General features: G+C 40.6%; 1 protein-coding gene across 2 annotated transcripts in view; it reads left to right on the top strand.

Moving 5' to 3' along the window:
- Spta1 (spectrin alpha, erythrocytic 1) overlaps positions 1-19,294 on the top strand; it is a 64,493-nt gene that overhangs the window by 33,147 nt on the left and 12,052 nt on the right. The window contains exons 25-42 of one of the 2 annotated variants that reach the window (XM_004671090.2): positions 546-637; positions 1,279-1,423; positions 2,044-2,225; positions 2,638-2,737; positions 2,847-3,044; positions 3,970-4,113; positions 5,052-5,155; positions 5,414-5,576; positions 5,759-5,890; positions 6,635-6,772; positions 6,946-7,050; positions 8,053-8,261; positions 9,815-9,935; positions 10,504-10,625; positions 11,158-11,290; positions 14,222-14,320; positions 15,029-15,191; positions 15,745-15,821. In XM_004671090.2, coding sequence (XP_004671147.2) covers positions 546-637; positions 1,279-1,423; positions 2,044-2,225; positions 2,638-2,737; positions 2,847-3,044; positions 3,970-4,113; positions 5,052-5,155; positions 5,414-5,576; positions 5,759-5,890; positions 6,635-6,772; positions 6,946-7,050; positions 8,053-8,261; positions 9,815-9,935; positions 10,504-10,625; positions 11,158-11,290; positions 14,222-14,320; positions 15,029-15,191; positions 15,745-15,821 — 2,427 coding nt within the window. Of the gene's footprint in view, positions 1-545; positions 638-1,278; positions 1,424-2,043; positions 2,226-2,637; positions 2,738-2,846; positions 3,045-3,969; positions 4,114-5,051; positions 5,156-5,413; positions 5,577-5,758; positions 5,891-6,634; positions 6,773-6,945; positions 7,051-8,052; positions 8,262-9,814; positions 9,936-10,503; positions 10,626-11,157; positions 11,291-14,221; positions 14,321-15,018; positions 15,192-15,744; positions 15,822-19,294 lie in introns of both variants that reach the window. The other variant, XM_004671089.2, reaches the window with a different exon arrangement.

The raw sequence follows: 19,294 nt of genomic DNA on the forward strand, positions 1-19,294 counted from the left end.
TCCCATCATCTGTAGAGATGAAAAAGGGGATTTGTTACCTAAATTGTGTCTGGGGCCATGGATCTATAAAAACAAAAACTCCAGTAAGTGTTTATGGCAAGTCCAGTCTTTATATCTGGGTCATCATAAAATAGTGAGGAAGATTTCATCTCCTCTATCATGTGGTGGCTGTCATGGAATAGAAAGGAGAAGGCATGTACATGGAAAGTAGGATTCCGAGAGGCCTCTATCTCTATTCAAGTTACAATGCAGAACACTACTGTTTGCCTAGAGAAATGTGTGAGCTTCTAACTATAAAGTTATTAGCAGTCACATAATTGTCACAAAGCATATAATAATACCCTACAGCTTACGGTTCTCCCTGGAACATAAGTTTGAGAGGAAAGGAATCCCCTGTCCTTGCTGCTCGGGCTGCCCAAGAAAGAAGTGGAGCTATGAACTTCCTCAAGATGATAGGAAAGCAGTAGTTTCCATCCCAACCAGTGAAACAAACCCCTAAACTATCTGAGCTTGCTCTCTGAATAGTCTGATGTGTCTCCTTTTAGGAACTGAATACCCGCTGGGATTCCTTGCAACGGCTGGCAGATGAGCAGCATCAGCTGCTAAGTAGTGCCCATGCTGTCGAGATGTTTCATAGGTAAACATTTAACCCTCAAAAGTGCTGCAACTTTAGACACTCTCATAGCACCATAGTCCAGTTACCATGGTAAAATCTTAGGGAATAATGTAATCCTTCTTCCTGGTAAAGAGACAGTCTTCTAGTTTATATCTATTCCTTTTGTTTTTCTTTATTTCTCATTTGTTTACTTATTTATTTGAGACAGAGAGAGGGAGAGAGAGAGAGAGAGAGAGAATGTGCACTCTAAGGTCTCTAGCCACTGCAAACGAACTCCAGACACATGTGCTGCCATGTGCATCTGGATTACGTGGGACCTGGAGAATTTAATGTGAGTCCTTAGGCTTCACAGGCATGCGCCTTAACTGCTTAGCCACCTCTCCAGCCCTAGTTTATATCTATTGCTATGATAGGTTAATCAATTGTGAAGCATGAATAGCCTTAATTATATTCCTGAACTAGAAGCAATGTATGTATTAGAAATGGTAGTAGTTTCTATGTTTCTGGGCTTTGTGAAGATTTAAGGAATCTCAGAGTTCACCGCGTCACAAAGGATGGAGATGATGTTGGACGGGGTGGTGATGGTAGTGATGACTTCTTTGTGAGCCTGGCCCCCAGGTGCACGCCACCACTTCTAACCTTGTCACTCTTTTGTGTACCAGAGAAGCAGATGACATCAAGGAGCAGATTGAAAAAAAGTGTCATGCCCTCAGCGTTGCAGACCCAGGCTCAGACCTGCTCGGTGTCCAGGCCCTGCAGCGGCAGCACGAGGCCTTTGAGAGAGACACCATTCCCCTGGGAGAAAAGGTAAGCTGTGCTCCCAAGCCGTCTCAGCACTATGTCCTTTTTCATGCCAATAATAATGTCCCCTTCTTTGGCTCTTTTGTCCTATCTCTCATTCCTGTATATCTCTTTATTTTGCATCATACCCATTCTTATACTCTATCCTGAAGACAAGACCACTAAAAGGTCATACTTCCATTACCATTAACATGGGGAAACAAATATTGAAATTCTTCTGTCTGAGCATCTTATCTTTGCATCTTTAGAGCGTGTCAAGGGATCAGAATTGTGTCAAGTAGTTGACGACCACTGGCTCAGCAGAACAAGCAAACATCCATATGAATGATGGTCATGCCTATGCTCAGAAATTAAATCAGTTCAATGCTACCCCAATGCTCAACAAGGAAACCTGGGACTTCCCAGAGACATGGAAAGCAACCTAGAGTTGGACATTATCGTGCAGAGCACAAAGAAGAGCCTCCCATGAAGAATTGGGGCCTTTGGGTGTCCACATTGATGTTGTCACTAGGCAGCAGAATTATTTAACCACTTGTCCCTAAAAGTTATTGTTAAAAGAATAATAAAGTAATATTTGACCTCTTCAAATAACTGTCATGTAAATTAGTACCCTTGCATTTCCCCAGGTTACCGTATTGGGAGAGACGGCAGAACGGCTCAGTGTGTCCCATCCAGATGCCACTGAAGACTTGCTGAGGCAGCGAACAGACCTGAATGAGGCCTGGGATGTCCTGCAAGAGCTTACAATGGATCGCAGAGAGAGCCTGAACGAGGCCCAAAAGTTCTACCAGTTTCTCAGCAAGGCCAGGTAAAGCTGAAGATGCGGACTCCAAGCAAGCAGGAAATGCACTGCCCATACTTCCCATATATCATCCTGAGTAGAGGCCCATGGGACCGTCCGGGTACAAGTGCTATTTGCTGCTTGATTTGAAAGGCTACACTATATCTCAGTCTCATCTCTAGTAATCACAACAATGTTGGAATAGACATTTCAAGCCAGAAAACATAGATGCTTTAAGGAGTGGAGGGTCTTACAGAACAGTCACCTAAGATTCCCACATGTAAATACACACACACACACACACACACACACACACACACACACACACATAGAATGTGCTTTGTCAGGAGTTTTGAGGGATGCAGGTTTTCTTTCTGCTGAAGAGACAGAGAAGAATACAGATACCCAAATGCCAATCCCAACATGTCTGTTTCTATAGTGATCTAGAGAACTGGATGAAAGCTATTGGTGTCATGATATCGTCACCAGAACTGGCAGAGGACTTAACTGGCACAGAGATCTTGCTGGAGCGACATCAGGTATGCCTACAAAATCTAAAGCCACTGATCACTTGATAGGATACCTTCCCACATTTAAAGGCATTCTACAGGGTTTTTCTCACTGGTCATTTCCCTCCTGTTCCCATAGGAGCACCATGCTGATATGCAAGCAGAGGCCCCTGCCTTCCAGGCTTTAGAAGACTTTGGCACAGAACTTATAGGCAGTGGGCACTATAATAGCCCTGACATTGAAGATAAGCTTCTAGCTGTTAAAGGAAAGAGAAATGATTTGGAGAACGATTGGGAAAGGCGCAAGAAGATGCTGGACCAATGCCTAGAACTGCAGGTACTGTCATTCTCAATAGCTGAGGTTTAGCTCCACTCTGCTCCTGCAAATAATTCCACATGCTTATTATACCCACTCAATGCATCATGATTTATGAACTGTGACCATCTCTGAATTATTTGGCACAGTTCTGTGTTGTATACAGAGCACAGTTGTGTTCCTGTGATAAAATGTACTTGAATCCACGTGATAAAAGACAAACTCAAGATGTTGGTCAGTCCTCTATGAAGTGATTTGCATTTACAGATTGGAGGGTTTATTTTCATTGAGAACATACTGTGTGAAAGACCTTGTCCTCAAAGATTAATAAGGTAGTGTTTCTTTATACAAATAGTGAAGTTATACATGGAGTACAGATACTTCTCCTGTAAGAAATAATAATTAATAAAATAAAGTGTATTCATGCTTTGAGGCTAATGAGCAAGAAGTGATTACAGCTTTGAGGGAAGACTGTGAGAATGCCACACAGAACATCTATGGGTAATCTTCAAGATTTTAAAGAAGTACAATGTCAAAAGAAAGGCATGGTGGTACATACCTATAATGCCAACATTTGGGAGGTATAAGCAGGAGGATCAGGAGATCAAGGTCATTCTCAGCTCCATATTGAGTTAAAAGTTAACCTGGGTCACATGCAACCTTATCTCAAAAAAGAAACAAATAAAAAGAAAGAAAACGAAAGAACTAGTCAGTATCTACGAAGGGAGATAGCATTCCCAAATTAACAGAGTTATAAAAAGCATGAAGTGTGTTCACAGGAAAGAATAAGTTTCAGTGTGTTCACAATTCATTGTACATGATGCTTCTCACATGAATGTAAGTAGCCTGGAAGAATTCCGTGTGTCATCACCATTAGAGGGGCTAAGGTCATTTCCTCAGTTCATCAGATGAACATATCATACACGTCTAATTTCCTCCCCCACAGTTGTTCCGAGGAAACTGTGAACAGATTGAGAGCTGGATGGTGGCACGTGAGAATTCCCTGAGGTCAGATGACAAGGACTCCATGGACAGTCTACAGGCTTTGATGAAGAAGCGTGATGATTTAGACAAAGCGATCGCCACACAGGTGATGACATACATAAAAGTTCCACTGTAACTACGAGTGACAATAGCAGTTATCCCACACAGTTATTAGCTTTATGATTTCTAAGTAGTTTGATTCACATTTGCTTCTTACGGGCTACTCTGGGGCAGGCAGGGCAACTTGACAAATCACATGTGGAAATCTGACTTTCTTGCTTTAAGTCTACCAGTCTGAAGTTCAGGTTTTAGTACCAAATATGACTTTACATGCCACGTCAACACCCTACCAAACGCAGAGATCACTGTTCAGTAGCCATGAGAAACACCTCTTCCACAGAGACCTCAGAACTATCTCACTATGGTCCTCTGCTTGTCAGGCATTTACTCCTTGGTGCTGGATCTGTCCCCTGAAGCTACTATACTAGTTACCTTTGCATTGCTGGCAAACACTCCACAGAAGTCACTGAGGGAGGAAGGGTTTATTTCATCTGTCACTTCTGGGTGATGGTCCATCGTGGTAGGGAGAAATAGCAGCAGGAGCTTGAAGCAGCTCAACAGTGAGGAAACAGAGGGAGGCGAATACTGAATGTACAGCTAGCTTTCTCTTTTTACACAGTCCAGGTTCCAGTCCATAGAATGGTGCCGCTCTGATGTAGGGTGGCTCTACCCACCTTTATTAGCCTAATCTAGAAAATCCCTCACAGATGTGACCGGAAATTTGTTCCCATGTGATTCTAAATCCTGTCAGTTTAAAAAGTAAAGATTAGCCTTTCTCTCTCTCTCTCTCTCTCTCTCTCTCTCTCTCTCTCTCTCTCTCTCTCTCTCTCTCTCTCACACACACACACACACACACACACACACACACACACACACACACACAGACACACACAAACGTGCATGTGTTTATCTCTAGGAAGAAGTCTGAGACTATACCAAGGACCTAATCCAAGCCTCTGGGCTCTTTCACTTTCCTTCATCCAGGAAGGGAAGATCAGCGACCTGGAACTCTTTGCTGCTCGGCTCATAGACAACGACCACTATGCCAAGAAAGAGATTGCTGCTCGGCTCCAGCAAGTGCTCAGCAGGTCAGACTTGCTGCAGGAAGAGAAACCAAGTCCTCTCTTTACTGCCTATCTAGATGTGTTTCTTGGAAGCTTTCTGAGCTAAACTTCTAGAAGGAAAGATAAGGAAGGTGCTTTACACATTACCTCACTGTATTTTAGGTCTGAAAACAGTGAGACTATGTGAAAGGAGAAAGGAAAGGTTGGAAAGTGGAAATTTTAATGTATATGGAGAAGGTAAGGGTAGCGGGTAGAGAAGATTGACATGGCCCCATCCTCCAGATGGAAGGCTCTAAAAGAACAACTGCTTGCTGAACGGGGAAGGCTTGGGGACTACGCTGACCTGAAACAATTCTATCGTGACCTTGAGGAGCTGGAAGAATGGATCAGTGAGATGCTGCCCACAGCCTGTGACGAGTCCTTCAAAGACCCCACGAACATTCAGGCAAGTTCCAAATGGGAATCTCAGAAAATTTCAACCATTCCAATTGCTGGTTGGATAATCACACTCATACCCAATACCAAATGTTCCTTATTGTGTTTTTCTTTTTGTGTGTTGGGGGGAGTTGAACCTCATTTTTACTTCTGTCACTGAGAGAGTAATTTAGCTGTTTTCTTTGCCTTCAGAGAAAATATCTGAAACACCAGACCTTTGAGAATGAAGTCAATGGCCGTGCAGAGCAGGTAGAAGGTGTCATCAACCTGGGGAAGTCGCTGATTGAGCGGAGGGCGTGTGATGGTGATGAAGAAACTGTGAAGGTAAACACCCTGCTTGGGATGTTTAGGATACAAAGATGCATGAAGAGAAACACTTTACTCTCTCCGCATTCCTTGGGAAAGGATATGCCATGTGTTCTGTGGTCAGTAGCTGCTCTTTGTTGCAGAAAGTAGAAAGCTCAGATTATAAAGTCCCCATCATTCTCAGCTGCTAGAACTCCAAGAAAGCTTTTAATTTGGTCCTAAATCCTATTACATTTACTTTCATTTTCTACCCCTTCTAAAAATCTCCTCTTGGGGGCTGGAGAGATGGCTTAGCGGTTAAGCACTTGCCTGTGAAGCCTAAGGACCCCGGTTCGAGGCTCGGTTCCCCAGGTCCCATGTTAGCCAGATGCACAAGGGGGCGCATGCGTCTGGAGTTCGTTTGCAGAGGCTGGAAGCCCTGGCGCGCCCATTCTCTCTCTCTCCCTCTATCTGTCTTTCTCTCTGTGTCTGTCACTCTCAAATAAATAAATAAAAATTAAAAATAAAAAAATTAAAAAATTAAAAAAATCTCCTCTTGGCTTTTGGACATCAGTCACCGTAAGCAGCATCCTTTTGTCAATTTTCCTTTCATCTAATGCCTCCTGTTTCTCAAGATTAAGCATAACTATTTTACTGTGTGAGACAGTTCACATGTATCACCAGGTTTTGGCTAATCTCTATACCCAGAACCACCCCAACTTTCCACGTTGTCACAGGATCCAGGGTACAAGACCCAAATGAGTTTTACTTTCATTGATTTAGGAGCAACTGGACAAACTGAAAGAAAACTGGGACTATCTCCTTGAGAGAACTATAGACAAAGGGCAGAAGCTCAATGAGGCAAGTCGCCAGCAACGGTTCAACACCAGCATCCGAGACTTTGAGTTCTGGCTCTCAGAGGTAATTGCAGCTAAAAATGGTGGGAGCATGAAAATTTAATAATGCATGTTAAATCACTTAATTTATATATGAATTATTTTCTTGGCAATTCTTAAGTAAAGTTGGAGAACAGGGATACTGAATATTCTCCCTAAACATTCTTACCTACCACCCTTCTGTTTCTCTATCCCCAGGCAGAAGGGCTGCTAGCCATGAAAGATCAGGCCAGGGACTTGGCTTCAGCAGGAAACCTGCTTAAAAAGCATCAGCTCCTGGAAGCAGAGATGCTGGCTCGAGAGGTAAGTAGTGTGCTGGAATCCCACTCCTCTGAGCAAAGTGGAAATATTTTTGACTTGAGAACACAGCCTTGAAAAAGGCTATCAATCGGAAGTCATTTTAACCAGGTCATATCCATGGGCTGCAGAGCCATTGTGAAGTACAGACTCTATAACTTCATGAAGCAGATCCTAAAAGATACCTTGTCTATTTTTCTACTCATATATACGTATGTCAGCTTACTATATATTCTAAACTGTATAAATCTTATATGGCCTTTTAAAGACAAGTTTATGTTACAAAATTAGAAAAAAATAAAATCAAGAAATCAGGTGGGAAAATGCAATGGACTTAATGTGCACACACTATCTAGAAGTCCTATGGAAGAATCCAGCTGAAACAATATGAGAGCAGTGACAAAATTGCTGACAGATACTAAGTCCATAGTGGATAATCATATAAGATCACTTTTATTTGGTAATACATATACACATAGAAATGTCAGGAAGTTAAAGGCTTTAGGACTTGATAATACGTCCTGTTAAGTAATTGGGGGGGGGGGGTCTATTAGAATAGGAACAGACATAGAAGATGTGGGGGAGGGATTCCTCTGACCAGCCTAAGAATGTTACAATGTATTTTTAAATGTTTTGATCAATCAGTTGATGAGTTTCATAGTCAGTATTTCTAAGATGGTCTTCCATGACGGCCAAACATTTCTCATGAAGATCTTGCCTTCTTCTTGAGGAGAGTGGGCAAATACACGAGACTGTCACAGAAGGGAGGACACATGAGAACCAATGTACAATTGGAGTCATACAGACAAACTACCTAAGCTGCTATCTCATGTGCTTCTTATTCAACCAGATACCCCTAAAGCACTCAAGGTGCTAGAGTGTCAAATTCGCTATCTTCAAAACACTATTGATTAGTGCTAGTCATGGAAGCAGGACCATGACTGACTGCAGCCCGGGCTCTAAGTAACACCTGTATCTACCGTTCACCAAGCACACTGGATTTTCTAGGAACCACTCAGAGACCTGAATGATTTGGCTAAGGAGCTGATCTCCAGTGGGACTTTCAACGTTGAGCAGATTGAAGATAAAATGCATGGTGTCAATGGGCGCTTCGAGAATGTCCAGAACCTGGCAGCAGCACACCATGAGAAGCTAAAGGAGATCTACGCCTTGTTCCAGTTCTTCCAGGACCTGGATGATGAGGAGGCCTGGATAGAGTAGGTATCACCAACTCAATCCAAGAGATTAAGCTGGATGATCTGACAGAAAGGTTCAAATTCAAGCTGGAATAAATTAGTAATTGTTTTTATGTTTATAGCACTTTTTAATCATAATTACCTCAACCTAAAATAAACTTTGGTTTTATATTTTGCCAAGTTCCTTCAATGAATAAAGACAGTAAGTCAAATGTGTAAGGAGAAGTTCACCTGTATGCTGAGAATAAAATTCAGAACCATATGTGTTAGCTCTAAATAGTTCCGAGAGTATGAATGCAGGCAGGCAAGCATGTGTAGCTTGGCCCCTCACATCATTGGCATTGTTCTGTCAATATCTAGTACATGACATTCAGCCAGACACCCCACAGGTAAGGTGATGCAGTATCTGCCTTGGTTTCATTGTTAATCCTACTTTTGTTGGAAAAACAAAAATGACTAGGAAAAATTTTAGCAAATCAATATGTATTTGCCTATTTCATAGTTAACCTACTCAGCATGTTTCTCTTCTTTGAATCTGCCACTTGTGAGTAACAAATACATTAGAGGGGAAGCTCTGTGTACAAAGAAACATATGTGTCCTGTCAGTGGTCACAAAATAGTGTCATCTTCATGCAGTCTTTAATGGTGCCTTGTGGTGAAACCAGCTCAACATTTTGCACTTGGAGCTATTCCGATTCCCAGGACTCCTGTGCTATCCACTCGTTCCAGCCATTAGAGATAAATTCATTTTTTACATATCTAATGGTGTTAAGGATGAAACCCAGCACTTGTACAAGCTAGATAAGTGTTCTACAACTAAACTATATCCAAGCCCTTATTATTGATATTAATATTCAAAAGTAATAAAAGCCATGAAAGTCTTTTTTAAAAAGAAAAGCTGTATTGTGTGTGTGTGTGTGTGTGTGTGTGTGTGTGTGTGTGTGTTTGCTTTGTGTGTGTATAGGCATATGGCATTTCTCCTGTGTGGGCAAACATGCATGTATGTGTGTAGGAATGTGGAATCCAGAGGACAGCCTCAGGTGTCATCCTCAGGGATGCTATCTACCTCTTTTAGAGACAGGATTTCTCACTGGCCTGGCTGCTACCAGTTAGGCTAGAATGATTGGCCAGCAAACTTCTTCAGATATCCTCTTATCTCTGACTCCCCACTTCTGGGATATAGGCATGTAATATCATGTTCAAAATTTACATGGGTACTGGGAATCAAATTCAGGTCTTCATGCTTGTGAGGCAAGCCCTTTATCAATATAGCTGTCTCCTCAGCCATAATATATATTTTTGGAGGCAAAAGATACAGTGAGTAGGTATATAGGCATTAGTGGAAAGGTTATTACTGCAGTAATAAGGAACATCACAATGCTGTTTTAATTTTTACTGTCATACATTAGAAGCTTTTGTGAAAGTCTCCACTACTGCCTAACCTTTTTGGCACAGGTACCTGAATGCAATAGTATTTACTTCCTCCAGACACACACACACTTAAAAATACCAATGGCTTTAGAATGACCTCAAATATGTAAGATCTGAATTTTCTATTTTTTTCCTTGGTCCAGAGAGAAGCTGTTACGTGTGAGCTCAAAGGACTATGGAAGGGATCTGCAGAGTGTTCAAAACTTACTGAGGAAGCACAGACGCCTTGAGGGGGAGCTGGTGGCTCATGAACCCGCTGTCCAGGTAGGATAGGATACCGGCCGTGAAGATAGAGAAATCACTGAATGGCACTTCATGTTATCACTAGCCAAGTTGATGCTACAAAATGTAAAGGCAAGATATACACAGAGGGACTCATACAGTTCTCAAATTCCCTCATCCACTTTCTGTGTTCTCTGAATAGGAAGTTCTGAACATGAATCCAAGCTCTTCCCTAGGAGGAACCCTCCTAACACTGCTAGGCCGCCATTGACAATTGTAGTGTAGGTTAGACATCTGACAAAGGTAACAATGGATTTGACCTTGCAATAGGATTTCTTAGTGACCTTGAACAGTCTGTAACAAAAGACCATAGGGAGTTATCTACTAGGAGTGTAAGATACTTGCCAGAATATTTTGGGAAGTTTAGCACGAAGATCATCTTGCCACACTATTCCTCCATCCTCCCAGGATTTCCAGGAGATCCTGGAGTCCAATGAATACATGATAATCTAGACAGTAGAAATGCCTAGATGCTTTCCCAGGAGTATTATGGAATTAGGGTAGGGGGAAAGACTGTGGGGTAATGCAACACGGAGCCTGTGTTCCTCAGAATGTTCTAGATAGAGCAGAGAGTATGAGAGACAAGGCCGCCGTGGGGCAAGAGGAGATCCAGGAGCGGCTGGCTCAGTTTGTTCAACATTGGGAGAAGCTGAAAGAGTTGGCCCAAGCTCGGTGAGTAGGGGCTGAAAAGTCCAGTATAACATTGCCTAGCACGGAGAATTGGGCTACTGTTTAGAGAATACATACTCGTCTCTGTATCGTGGACTTGTGTAATCTTGTGTAATATCTTATTGGTTCTGTTTCAAAAATCAAGTCCTTTGTGAACTTTTTCCTCCAGTAATGATAGTGAGGCACTTCTTGCTGGGGAATAAAAAGGAACTTCTAGTTTCACAGTGCCTTCACCAATTAAGATGAACAGCGCTTTAACACATAAAGAGACACCACCTCCCTGCGAAGAATCCCCAACTCCAGTCAGTGTTCGCCTTGGTTGGGGTTAGGCTTTGCTTCCCTTAGCAGAGCTTCCTGGACGCTGTTCCAGAGGCACAGGATCTCTGCCCCGCTGAGCAGTAGACACAAAGCTTGGGTGTAGGGGTGCAGTTCAGCTGGGGCTGTCATGAGAACCAACGCACTCTGATGGGGTCGGGCCCCCCTGCGGCAGTCCCACTGGACACTCATTCCTCCCTGGGTAACCACCGTGTTACAGGGGGCTACAGCTGGAAGAGGCTCTGCAGTACCTGCAGTTCATGGAGAATGCCGGGGAGGAGGAGGCATGGATGGCTGAGAAGGAGGCTCTGGTTGCCCGAGGGGACTCTGGAGACACCCTGGCTGCTACCCAGGTGAGGAAAAGGCAGAGTGGACCATTGTGCCCTGTCTAGCATTTGGATCTTTTCCTACCCATGCAGTGTTCTCACGTGTAAAACTAGAGCCTTTCACCTGGATGATTCTATCAATTTTAAGTAGGAGAAAGCAAGGCCTGGCTTGTTCCAGGTCATGGAGCCTAGCAAGCAGCAAGTCAGGGCCAAAGTCTTAACCCATGAGCATGAGCTCAGTTAGACGTCATGGTGAAATGCCTTTCCTTAAAAGTTTGATTCCCTAAAGGTTATAGATTGTCTAAGATTCAGTCAAGCCTCTGTGTTGCACTATTTTGATAATAAATCCTCTTTTGTTTAGACATTGGTTGTAGTTTCCATAATATACAGTTTTAGAAGAGAAATTCTAGTATGTTTGTTGTTGGTTTTATTCTTAGCATCTTACGCCAAGGTCCAAGCTTTTACTGTATTTCTTTTGCATAGCCTTGGTTAAATATATTGCAAGTACTTTGCTCTTTTATGAGACTATAAAAGGGGATATATTTTAAGTTCTTTTCAGATAATTAAATATTCAGATTGTTCATAAATAAGGATACAGCTAAATGTTATATGTTAGTTTTTATCTTACAATTCTTCTAATCAATTGATTGTTTGTAGAAGTTTTATGAAGCCTCTAGATTTTTTTCTATATACTGCAATTTCATTTCAAATAGATACAATATTACATATTCTTTTTGTTAGATTAGATTTTTTTTCTTGTTTGATTGCTATGGCTAAGACTTCCAATACTATGTTGAATAAAAGTAGCAAGGGTATACCTCTATGCATTTTTCCTAGAGTAAAATCTTTCAGTTTTTCCACATTTAGCATAATTCTAGGTATAGACTTTTCACCTATGGAATTTATCATACTGAGATAATATCCTGTTTCTAGTTTGGTGATAATTTGCATAGTGAAAATTTGCTGAATTTGGTCAAATGTATTTTTTATGTATTTCTTGATACCTGATGTGATTTTTATTTTATCTTTTATTATGTTAATGTTGTGTATCACATTTATTAATTTATATTTGTTGAGCCATCCTTAAACCTGAAGAATAAACCCTACTTGTTCACAGTACATAATTATTCTAATTCGCTTTTGGATTCAGTTTGCTAGTACATTGTTGAGTAGTTTTATATCTACATATCTACCGTATTAGTCTGTAATTTTCTTTTATTATGGTATCTTTATCTGGTATCAGTAATGCATGCCTCATAAAGGAGATCTGGAAATATTCTCTCTTCTTCAATTTTAAAAGACTGATAAGAATTGGCATTACTTATTTAGACGTTTGGTGGAATGAATCAGTGAAGCCACCTGGTCCTTGGATTTGCTTTGCTGAGAGGTTTCTGATTTTTGATTCAGTCTCCACAACGCTCTTCAGTCTCTGTCTTCATCATTTACTCTTGGTAGACAGTATGTTCCTGGGAATTCACCCATTTACTCAGGGTTGTTAGGATTTTTCTCATATAACTGATCACAGGGCCCTTTTTATTTGTGTGGGATCAGTTTTAATGTTCCTTCTCCCATTTCTGAATATGTTAATTGGAAATAGGTGGTAAAAAATGTTAAAGTGACCTTATCCCAGGTGGCATATAGGCACAAAGCCAATGTTAACTGAGACATTCAATATTATAACAGCTTAGCTTTCAAATCTCTGTTTATGATTTCTTCAGAGGTGCATCCCATCTTTTTTTTTTTTTTTTTGACGTAGGGTCTCACTCTAGTCCAGGCTGACCTGGTACTCACTATGTATTCTCAGGGTGGCCTCGAACTCACGGTGATCCTCCTACCTCTGCTCCCAAGTACTGGGATTAAAGGCGTGTGCCACCACACCCAGCTCCCATCACAAAAGAGTGAACTTTTACTCTAATACTTAATAACATCATATGTTGAAAATTGAATTTTATTTTCACATAAAATACATTTAATTTTCAAACAGTGATGTGGATAAAAGCATATTCATCATAAGCATTCCATATCTTCACTTGAGTTGGGGTTACTATGTTGTACAGGATACAAACAATGAGATGCTTATGTGATAAGAAGGGGAAGGTCAGTAGTGGAAGTAGTGATAGTGGTGATGGTGACAATGATAGGATGATGGTGAACGTGGTTACGGTGCTGGATCCTGGTGACGGTGACAGTGGTGGTGATCATGGTGATGGTGAGAGATGGTGTAGAAAATTATTGAATATACAAGAGAAGACAGAGAAGTACTGTTCTTCATATGACTGCCTCCCTTCTCTCTCCATTCTGTCGGTACACAAATATTCTTTTATCAGGAAGCAATCAGAAATAAACACTCAGATGTGACATTCAAGGATACCTCCATGTTCTACTTAACTCCTGCCTTTGGTATCAGTTCTTTATTTTGATGTTCTTAAGACTTCATATATTTCTAACAGATGCAATGTTTCCTTGAATTATATGAAACTCAGTATAGAGAAATCATTATGTGTTACCCAATCAGTATTCCTATTGCAAAATTAAAAGAAAACATCGAGCCAGGAGTGGTGGTGCATACCTTTAAGCCAAGCACTCAGGAGGCCAAGTTGGAGCGTCTTATGAATTTGAAGCCAGCCTGAGACTACATAGTGAATTCCATGTCAACATGGGCTACAGCAAGACTCTACCTTGAGAAAAAATTCTTAAAACCACATGGAAAGTGAGAAAGAGTATCACTTCCAATCTTATCAGTCTTCCTTTCTGGTGACACTACTCTTTTTGACAAGGAAAGAGTTTTCAGAGAAACATGGTGGAGTTGTCACAGGATGTGGAACCTCATCCAGTCTGCTTCTTTAGGTAGACCAAGATTGATGATTAATAACACCCCGTGAGCTTGTATGTGTTTTTGTATTTGCTTGTATTTTTCCATGCTGGAACATTCTTATTTTCACTGACTCCTTTATGCAGAGTCTGCTGAAGAAACATGAAGCACTGGAGAATGACTTTGTTGTCCATGAAAACCGAGTGCAAAATGTGTGTGCCCAAGGAGAAGACATTCTTAGTCAGGTGAGCTTGCTCAGGAATCCGAGTTATTTTCAAAGCGGGATTGGCTCATATACAGTATTATGAATAGTGCTAAGATCACATATGACTTTTACAACATCCTCTGAGCTGATTTTTTTTTTGTTGTCCCCAGACACTTGTTATCTACTCAAAGGCTATTTTCTGAAAATTAATTTTTCAAGTTCTTATGTGCACCCCTTTCAGTTTTCCATAAAACACAGTGTTGTCACTTACTACTCTAGACTAATCTCATCACTGGCGTTGGGTGTAGAGTACTGAAGAAATCTGAAGATATGTTCTTTTAAGTTTCTTAAGCATAAGAAAGCATAGAAACCTCTTTATAATTTGTGAATAATTCTTTTACATGCATGTTAAGTTTATAAAAACTCACTGACCTGCATGCTTGATGAAAACCCCTGAACAAGGAATACATCATATCTCTCTTCAAGCTTCACACCAGCTAAAAAAAAAAAAAGGCACACATATGTAGACAAATACAAAATGAATGGTCCAAGTGGTAGAGTGGAATTTACATCCCTGAGATCAGATATACGATGGAATAACTTACTTACAAGAGTGAGAGGATAGTTGTCATGCATTTTGGATACAACAGTGATCTTTTTAATGATACTAAGAAATTCATATTACTAGCTCTGCAAACTCATTAACATGCCTGCCTATATCCTCCCCCTCTCAACCATGGTTCTGCAGGAAGATGCTCAGAACAAGGAGAAGATTTCTGCCAAGATCCAAGTTCTTAATGAGATGACACCTTCTCTGGCCAAGGCAATAGCTGCTTGGAAGTTGCAATTGGAAGATGATCATGCTTTTCAGCATTTTAACTGGAAGGCTGATGTGGTGGAATCCTGGATAGGTATATGTGCGAGGGCCAGAGCTCTGGGGTTTAAGAAATCCTATTTGATCCCATATGAAGAATGGTCCTCTGGGGGTTATCCTTTCCCCATGGAAAAAAATAGATGTGTTCTGCACTACTCACTCTTACCCTTTCTTGAAACAATTGGACAAACACACACACACATTATGGTGACATGCTGATAGAGAACCATCATCATTCCATAATTCAACCATACCATAATTCTACAGAACACAATATTTGGGGATTAGTGACTTTATTATGGCAGTCAGAATGGTAAGTCCATCATCAAACATTCTAGGAAATAAGATGCGACATGTGCTAATTTGTTCACAATGCAGTCTGCCTTGTGTCTGTATTCTATCACTCGGATGTTCTCTTTGTCTTAGCTCCATTTCACTCAGTTTCATCCTGTTTGAGGATAGAGAAACCACCCATTGCTCCCACTTCCCCTGTATGCATGGAGTCACATATTTCGAGAATCCAAAGCTTTCTTTTTGAGTGCTAAAAATAACCATCTAATCATTCCTTCCTAACTTTCTTTAATTTTTAGGTGAGAAGGAAGCAAGCCTGAAGACCAAGATCAATGGCACAGACCTCACTGCCTGTCTCTCCCTCCTGGCAAAGCAGGCAAGTGAATGCTATTTTGAAGGGGCCAGTGAGGCCCAATATGTATAATTTGATAGTCTCTCCCTCTCTTCTCTCTCCCTCTCTTCTCTCTCTCTCTCATACACACACACACACACACACACACACACACACACACACACACACACCAGTCTTGCTATTCAGTGTGAATCATCTTATTGGGGAAACAAATGGCTTTTCTACTTTTCACTTTGTGTGTTTTCTTTTATTGCCTATAACTGGGCCTTTTTTCAAAATGAAATTAAATGGTTGCTGAAAAAATATAACCAAAAAAGATTTATTTAGCTCACAGTTTGAGGCTGAAAGTACAAACAGCATAGCGAAGGCTACATGCCAGATAGTAGGAGCATGAACTAAGGAAGAGACCACATCTAAGAACAGGAGAACAGACAGACACTGGCATAGCCTCATCCCATCGGGCACATCTCCTAACGGTCCCACTTATCATCACTACATAGCACATGAAGTTTCTGACACAGGAATCTTTGGGGACCATATTGAAGTCGTTTCCAATTTTATAGCTGTTTTTGGTAAGTAATTTTTTTTTTTTTTGATTAGGAAACTCTGCTCAAGCAGCAGCAGGGGAAGAGTGAGTATGTAGAATTCCTGTTGCCATAGATAGACATGACCTCTATATGTGTGTGACCTCAGCCCAGAAGCAAGGTTTCCCATTTATTCTGCTAAATTGCAGCATGGAAACATTACTTTCTAAAGGGAAAACTCCAAAGAATAGTCAGTAAGGGAATGAGAAATTACGCTATGTAGAATGTTACTTAAACCATAATGAATTACATTGCCATACTACCACAATATTGATATACTTACCATTTTTCATCTTTGAGATTAAGGTGATGATTGCTTATTAAATTTCTGGAGATAGATAATTACATTCTGAAAATGTTTACCAATCTTCCTAAGTATATAAATTTGAGTATATAAATTTCCCAGATTTAGCTGAATCCAATATAATTTGACATTTTTGTTAGCATTCAGTTAAGGCTTTTCTAGAATTTACAACTTAATTTCATTTCATTGTCATTTTTGGCATTTGCTTCTAGTTGAATTCTACTAGTTAGAAAATATGTACTATATTATTTCAGAAGCTAGATTTTGATGTCACAAATGATCTATTTAGGTGAATGCTACATGTACTTCTAAAAAGAATATTTTATAGCAATTTATATTATCAGACATACTTGGTTGTAAATTTTATTTTTAACATTTTTTGAGGTAGGGTCTTACTCTAGCCCACACTGACCTAGAACTTACTCTGTAGTACCAGGCTGGCCTCAAACTCAGTAGATCCTCCTACCTCCACTTCCAAAAGCTGGGATTTAGGCATATCCTACCATATCTGGCTCATATTTTTATTTGTTTATGAGAGAAAGAGAAAGAAAGAAAGAGAGTGAATGAGTTTGGGCACATCAGGGCTTCTTGCTACTGAAAAAATAAAATCTATATGCTTGTGTCAATTTGTGTGTCTAGCTTTTTGTGGGTACTGAGACACTGAACCCAAGCGGGCAGTCTTTGTAACCAAGTGCCTTTAACTGCTGAGCCATCTCTCTAGCCCCATTAATTTCATTTTAGACATATATTTTTATGTTTTCTTACTAGAGGTTGTGTGACAAAGTAGAATTGAAGAATCATCTTGATAAACTGATATTTGGGCTATATTCCTTTCTCTTTAGTGATATTTCTTGACTTCCAGTCTTCTTTATTAGAAACTACTGCACTGTACCAACATTGCTTTTTTATAGTGTCCATGCACATATGTGCATGTACACACACACACACACACACACACACATAGATATATATACATATATACATATACATATACATATACATATACATATACATATACATATACATATATATATATATACACACACACATATGTGTGTTTATGTATGTCTAATCTCAATATATTACATATGCCTTTGTACACATAATATGTATATATAGCCAAGTATTATGCTATTTTTTTCTATTTTGATATATTTTGTTGGAAAAGTGAGTCCACTTGCAGTTAACAAATTCATGGATTAGAGCTTTATTTTAACACCTTTCTTTGTTTTGGGTTTTTGTTTTTTTAATCTTATTTTATTTTACTTTTTCTCAATTTTTTAAAACATTTTCCATGATTATAAAAAATATCCCATGGTAATACCTTCCCTCCCCCCACTTTCCCCTTTGAAATTCCATTCTCCATCATATCCCCTCTCCATCTCAATAAGTCTCTCTTTTATTTTGATGTCGTGATCTTTCCCTCCTCTTATGATGGTCTTGTGTAGGTAGTGTTAGGCACTATGAGGTCATGGATATCGAGGCCATTTTATGTCTGGAGGGAGGATGTTGCAAGGAGTCCAACTCTTCCTTTGGCTCTTACATTCTTTCCGCCACCTCTTCCACATTAGACCCTGAGCCTTGGAAGGTGTGATCAAGATGTTACTTGGTACTCTAGTCACTTCTTTCCAGCACCATGACCATGTGCAACTGAGTTGTCCCAAGGTCACTGCCATCTGAAAAGAGAAGATTCTCTACCCAAAGTGAGAGTAGCATTAATATAATGGTATGAATATTAAGAGTGCTTACTGGGCAGTTTGATAAGCATAGTATATACACTTATCCAGACATCAGCAGATGTTACACCCATAGGGATCATGACTACCCCTGTTTAAGTTTTCAGGATCAGGGATGTATTCCCTCCCTTGGAGTGGGCCTCCAGTCCAATTGGAGGGCAGTTGGTTTCCACCATAACAGACATGCCACTATTGCACCTGTTAGCTCATTTGGCCTGGCTGGCCAATTATAAGACTTGCAGTGTCCACTGTTGAGTATCTTCACTGATGTTATCTCTTTCTCCCATTGAATGGCATGTAGAATGGCTTCTTCCAGCTTTATGTCAGATGGTCTACATGGAGGAGGTTATCAGCTCAGTTCCAGCAGGATTTCTCAGTGGCCTTGCAGCCCAAGTATGTGGAGTCTTCAGCAATAGGGTCTTTCCATCGATTCCTGGTGGGAAACCAAGGGCCTCGGCAATGGCCTATAATGTTTTGGGGGCATCAGGGTCCTCCCTAGCCAACAACTCACTGGAAGGTGTCCTATCCCTGCCACTGAAAATTTTCTGGCAGTGATCTACAGCTCCTGAGTGTTCCATTTGTTTTTTGTTTTGTTTTGTTTCCTTTCTCACAGTACAGTCTCACTCTAGCCCAGGCTGACCTGGAATTCACTTGGTGTTCTCAGGGTGGCCTCAAATTTACCATGATCCTCCCACCTCTGCCTCCTGAGTGCTGGGATTAAAGGCAGGTGGCACCATGCCTGGCTCTTAACACCTCTTTCATCCAATCTTTCACATACTTTTTGTTCAGAAGTTGAAATGAGGCAAGATATAGTTGAAGGTTTTTCTCTTTTGTGGACACATCCATTAGCTCTTTCTCCGAGAGTCTTTCAGA

The sequence above is a fragment of the Jaculus jaculus genome, chromosome 1 (genome assembly GCF_020740685.1).
Source record: "Jaculus jaculus isolate mJacJac1 chromosome 1, mJacJac1.mat.Y.cur, whole genome shotgun sequence".
Lineage (NCBI taxonomy): Eukaryota > Metazoa > Chordata > Mammalia > Rodentia > Dipodidae > Jaculus > Jaculus jaculus.